This window comes from Pygoscelis adeliae, unplaced genomic scaffold (assembly GCF_000699105.1).
Source record: "Pygoscelis adeliae isolate BGI_AS28 unplaced genomic scaffold, ASM69910v1 Scaffold25, whole genome shotgun sequence".
Taxonomy (NCBI): Eukaryota; Metazoa; Chordata; class Aves; order Sphenisciformes; family Spheniscidae; genus Pygoscelis; species Pygoscelis adeliae.
The window spans coordinates 4,112,434-4,118,044 of NW_008824808.1; the positions used below are offsets into that span (position 1 = coordinate 4,112,434).

Consider the following 5,611-nt stretch of genomic DNA (forward strand, 5'->3'; position numbering starts at 1 on the left):
AGTTGTTTCTCTCACATATTCTCACTCCTCTCTCTGGCTGCAGTTGCTGTTGCGCAGCAACTTTTCCCTCTTCTTAAATATGTTATCACAGAGGTGCTACCACCGTCGCTGACGGGCTTGGCCTTGGCCAGTGGTGGGTCCCTCATGGAGCCGGCTGGCATTGGCTCTATCAGACATAGGGGAAGCTTCTAGCAGCTTCTCACAGAAGCCACCCAGGTAGCCCCACCGCTACCAAAACCTTGCCACGCAAACCCAATACAGGGCAGCAACAAAAAAGAAAGCTAAAGACAGAAGAGAAGGTTTAAGTATGAGGGTTTTTGAAAAATAAAAAAAAAAGTGGTTACACAAATACTTCTGAGATAAGATCTGTTTTTAATTATTCAGGGGATTATCCAACCTGAATAGATTAACTGGGTACAGTTATGACTGAGTTGTCTACCTGCAGCTCAAATCTACTCTAGCCAGTGTTAAGCCAGAGCCAGTTAGCCCAGCTTGACCTGAGCTTGCCCTGCAATTGACTGACTGCATTGTTACCCCCCAATAGGGTACCCTCTGCTTCCCATGTTAATTGGATTTTTCCAATAACTGTTCCTGATCATGTTCCCTGAATAATGGAAAACTGCTTGTTCTTTTCCTGTAAAACCCCAGCAACCTTTAAAAAAATGGAAGTTTGACTGCAGAGGAGCCAAAATTTCAAATTAGAGACTTTTATGTTTTTCAGTCATAAAACAAATTTGTTTGGCAGCAGCAGGTCAGGTTCTGTGTGAAATCATTTCATCAAGTTAAATTTTTCTTCAGGAAGGAGAAGAAAATTTACAACATGTAAAAGAGAACTTTTTAAGATAAAAATTTATGCTAAATTTATGCATCATAACTGATTAGAAAAGCTGAAAATATTTTTTACCCTGACTGTAGTAAATGCTTTAACTTGTGGCAGGTACTAGGGTAAGAAGAACACCATCATCTACAAAGTCCAGTGCAAAAAAAGTGAAGAAACGAAACCCATGGTCAGATGATGAATCCAAGTCTGAAAGTGATTTAGAAGAGAATGAGCCTGTGATTATTCCAAGAGACTCTCTGCTTAGGAGAGCTGCAGGTACCCAAGCTTTTGTGAATTGCGCATTGTGACTGAAAGTTTAAACTACAAACCTACATTTTCCTTTGATCATAGCCTTCCTTTAGGACTTTATCTCCTACAGATAGCTTGCATTACATTTTCTTCACTGTGTGTTTAGTGAAAAAACTCTTAATGTCAAGACCAGGAACTTAGGAGTTGATATGAAAGGTTTTGTAACTTGGTCCAGAAATCTTTTCCCTTATTCTACACAATAGAATAGAATTTACTCATGAAAGTAGTGAATTATACAAGAAATAGACAAGATAATACCATTACAAACAAAAAAAATTAATGCAATTATACTGTCAAATAAGGCCCAAAAGCCCAAATGGTTAGTAAAAATGTATCAGAAGAATTCTGACCGGTCCATGAAAAGCAAAAATACTGGAGACTGAAAGTTTGGAAAATATATAAATATTTGATAGTTTAAGAAAAAGACACAGATTTTTCTGGAAAATTGTTGATTCATTTTTTCAAGCACTTGATTAGGAAGAATGTTCAAATGATAGATTCAAGAAAGCCTCAGCTGTAAGTGAAGGATTATCATTCCTTAAAAGTAGTTACACAGTGATGTCTTTATAATGCCGTTAGCTGAAGGTATCTGAGCAAAGACACAAGTGGTGTTAGAAGTTTGGTAACACTTTAAGTTATGTCCCTTTATTCTTCCAGGCTCAAACAAGTTTCTTTTCCCCCGGTCTTTTGTCTTGTATACTCTGAGGCAGGGATTGTTTAGTGACTTCCACTTTAATTTATTTATGTATTGAAATGTGTATATATGTGATTTTTTTTAGCTGAGAGGCCCAAGTATACTTTTGACTTCTCAGAAGAAGAAGATGATGCCGATGATGATGATGATGCCAACAATAATAATGATTTGGATGAGCTCAAAGTAAAAGCCTCTCCAGTTACAAATGACAGAGAGGATGAGTTTGTTCCCTCGGACAGTTTAGAAAAAGATGAATATGACTTCTCTCCAGCCAAATCAAAGCCATCTCCAGAGTAAGTACTGTAACTCAGCAGTATTTCTTTACTAATAATTTTTTTGAATGCAGAAGTCTCTGAACAAAACTGAGAAACATCAAACCTGTTACTACTCTACATGTAACATGTAAAATAAAATTTATACATTTCTGGAGAGGAATTAAAGCGTATGTTATCTCAGCCTTGCAATTGACCTGTACAGAGGTAAACATGACTTACCAAATTATGGTACACTGTCAGTAATACCATCTGTTAAACTGCATTTTGTAAGATTCTCCATTTTCCATCTTGTGCCAGTCTGGTATACAGAACTGTTGAAAAAAATGTAGTTCTGTTAATATTAAATGCCTGAAGTTTATGACTGAATGGTGATTTTTAGGGCATTGACTGTTGCAAGCATATACAAAAATGCTAGAAATGCTTTGTAGTGCTAAAACAGGAATTTAATCTCATGGATATTATAACATCTACATACTTCAGTATGTAGTTAATGCAACTCATATAATTTCTTTTTCCTGTTTGGAAGTAGGAAAACGTCTCAAGACAAGAAAAATCAAGATTTTGGGAACATCTTCTCTTTTCCATCTTACTCTCAGAAGACAGATGATGGTGAGCTTGTTTTCACTGATCTATTTAATCTTATAGCTACTGTTATGGAATATATTAGGAAGTTTATGTGGTATACACAAACTTCACACAGTAGTAATAGAATAAAGATGTCCAGATTCATAAAGAGGAAAGGGGAAGGAGATTCTGATCCTTAGAGGAACAAAGCTTGTATCATAGATAAGAAAGTCACAGTACATCCATAGCCTAGCTGTAGTATCAGAAGCACTTTTTTGAGATTAATTTTGACTGTAATTAATATTGATGATTTAAAATATGCAGTGAATGAATCTTATTCAAAACATACTCTGTGATTGTAGATGCAACAAAATTGGACAGTGATGAAGAGGATTCTGCTCCTGTTTTTTCATCATCTTTTGCCCCAAAACAAACAGAGAAAATTCCAAGTAAAACAGTAGCGGCTAAAAAGGGTACGTATAGGATTGTCCTGTAAGCCAATCCATTTATTTAAAACTCGCCTCCTCCACCTTTGCATTGTCTCTCCATATCTTCAAAGTGGGAACTGCATTCGTTGATTTTGAACTTGGTGAAATTCCACATAGGGTGAACTTCTTCCAGCTCCTTAATGACATTAATTTCTTTCTTCCCACTGCTACTGTAGTGTCAAAACTTAATACTTTCCACGTTTGGAGTTGATGTTCAGCCTTTGATTAGTTTAATTAATGGGAGGTTTTTACCCTCAGGGAATAAGTGAAACATGATGACCTTGGGGTTGAAGATAGTCTTCTATAATGGATCTAACTTATTTACTTTAAAAGGAAGGAGAGCAAGTGCAAAGGAGGAATACCCAAGAAATATTTATGTCCTAAGTAGGCTATCACAATAAGTTCCACTTGGCACAGTTGTTTTTCTTCTTGAAATGGAGGATGAAAGGCTCTCCTCAAACTTAGGAGTTATAAATTCTTTCAATTATTAGTCAGGCCTTTAGGACTGCCATCTTGCAGGATCTTACATTGTGGAATTAAGGACAATTCCAAGAAAAGTGTGTTTATTATTTGGATTTGTTTTTGTGGTTGTGCTTGGGTATTTGTAGGAATAAGGTTTTTTGCTCTGTCTACCTTGGGAAATACTGGTTTTTCGCTTGTTAGTGCTACTTTTAAGAGAAAGACTTGCTCTTGCTTCTAAATGTGTTTTAAAGATTATGCTAGACACTTGCTATAATTAATCATGAAAATTATGTTTTTTCTTATCTAATGATAGTTTAAATGGGTTATAAAATACAGTTCTTAAGACATGATAGACTGGGGATTTTGTTGCTTTCAGATCTTTGCATTTCTTCCTGTATGTCTTTCAGATAACTTTCTTTTTTCTTGCTGATCAATTTTCCGTCCTCCAAAAGCATTTTTTTTCCTGTGATGCTGTGGCCTTTGTTTTTTACAACTTCTTTTGACCAACTTGCAGCTGAACCTAATGTATTGATTCTTCCCAAAAAAAGATCTCAAGGAAATCTGCAAGAAAGCAGCCAGTTACAATAGTTAACTTACTCTCTTAAAAATGAGAAAAAAAAATAAAATCTTGTGTTATATATTAGGTACCAGTGAATTGCAGCATCTTTTCATCCTCTCCCCCATTGCTTCCCTATTTCTAATCTCTTTCTTGCTGCATTGTGTCTAATCTAATTTGTAAACTGTTTGAATCAGCGAATATCTGAATGCTTCTCAAACACTTTCAGCTAGTAAAGTTCTAAAGAATAAATGAAGATTGTTTACAGAAATAGCTGATCTCTAATACAATAGTCTTTTATATTAAACTTCTGTACTGCAGTAAATACAAGAGAGAACTGTGTATGCAGTAGCTAGGCATGGATGCAATTTAACATTCAATCTCTGCCTCCATCTCTGTTTTTTGAAGGCCTGGATGTGAAGAGTTGTCATTACCTAACTTGAAACCTGAAAATACAGCTGTGATCTGTTTCCGACTTTCTAATTAAACTTTACGCTCACAAAATAGGTATAAACAGGCTCTCTTTCAAGCAAAAGTTGAATTTTTGCCTTCAGAGTAGCCTTAGGGACACAGTTTCCCTCTCAGTGCATGACAACATGACAGATTGCTTTCACCAGTTTTCATCTCTTCTCCTTTGCCCAGATTAGACATGACCACAGTTTCATGATCACAGTTTGACAGTGCAGTGATGACCTAACATGCTTAGTTCATTGGTCATCTGGTATCCTGATAGTAGTCTCCTTGATTCTAATCTTCATGCCCTGTATCAGCAGCCCCTTCAAAACCCATTTTCTGGTATTGTAATATTCCATGCACTTATCCTCACACTGGGAATGCCTATTGTGTAGCTGAAACAATTGTTCCAGAGTTGTTTGATTTTCTGTAACTTTAGAGCTTGAATTTGTAAGGATAGAAAGCTGAAACTGAAGAACCATTTGTTGTGCCTTACTATCTGTACAGCCACATTCCCTTCTCAGTGAGAACAAATAAAAGAATAGGTATGAGTTCAGCTTCTTTTCAGACTTCAATCAATTTGAGATGAAATCTGTTGACCTCTGGTGTTCACTAGAGGATCAAGAGACTGCTGAACTTGCTTTCCATGCACTATTTGAGAGGTCTGTGGTTCTAGTGCTTTATAATAAGCCTAAGGGAAATCTGAAAAGCAGTCTCACTCTTCGATTATAGGCAGCTGCTCACCTTGAAAAGCCCAGCTGACTGTTGAGATTCTAGCAGTGAGACATACCCTTCTTCGCATCAGCTGTAAGACTGATACCATTCCTGAACTTTCTACCAAAAACTTGGGCTTCTTGAGAGCCTGTGCACATTGACCCTACTGCAGACTTCCGTTTCATGTCGTGATACCTAGTGGAGAGCTTGGTTGAGCTGATTGCGGTCTAGTTGCTGTCAGAGATCCTTCCTACTTGTGCAGGCGTTAGGTATGTA

The 5,611-nt window shown here is 36.8% G+C and overlaps 1 protein-coding gene across 1 annotated transcript in view; it reads left to right on the plus strand.

The window, feature by feature from the left end:
* TOP2B (topoisomerase (DNA) II beta 180kDa) overlaps window positions 1-5,611 on the plus strand; it is a 66,642-nt gene that overhangs the window by 57,531 nt on the left and 3,500 nt on the right. Inside the window, exons 30-33 of the mRNA XM_009324185.1 lie at window positions 938-1,096; window positions 1,909-2,116; window positions 2,628-2,707; window positions 3,025-3,135. Of these exons, the coding sequence (XP_009322460.1) occupies window positions 938-1,096; window positions 1,909-2,116; window positions 2,628-2,707; window positions 3,025-3,135 (558 nt within the window). The remainder of the gene's footprint in view (window positions 1-937; window positions 1,097-1,908; window positions 2,117-2,627; window positions 2,708-3,024; window positions 3,136-5,611) is intronic.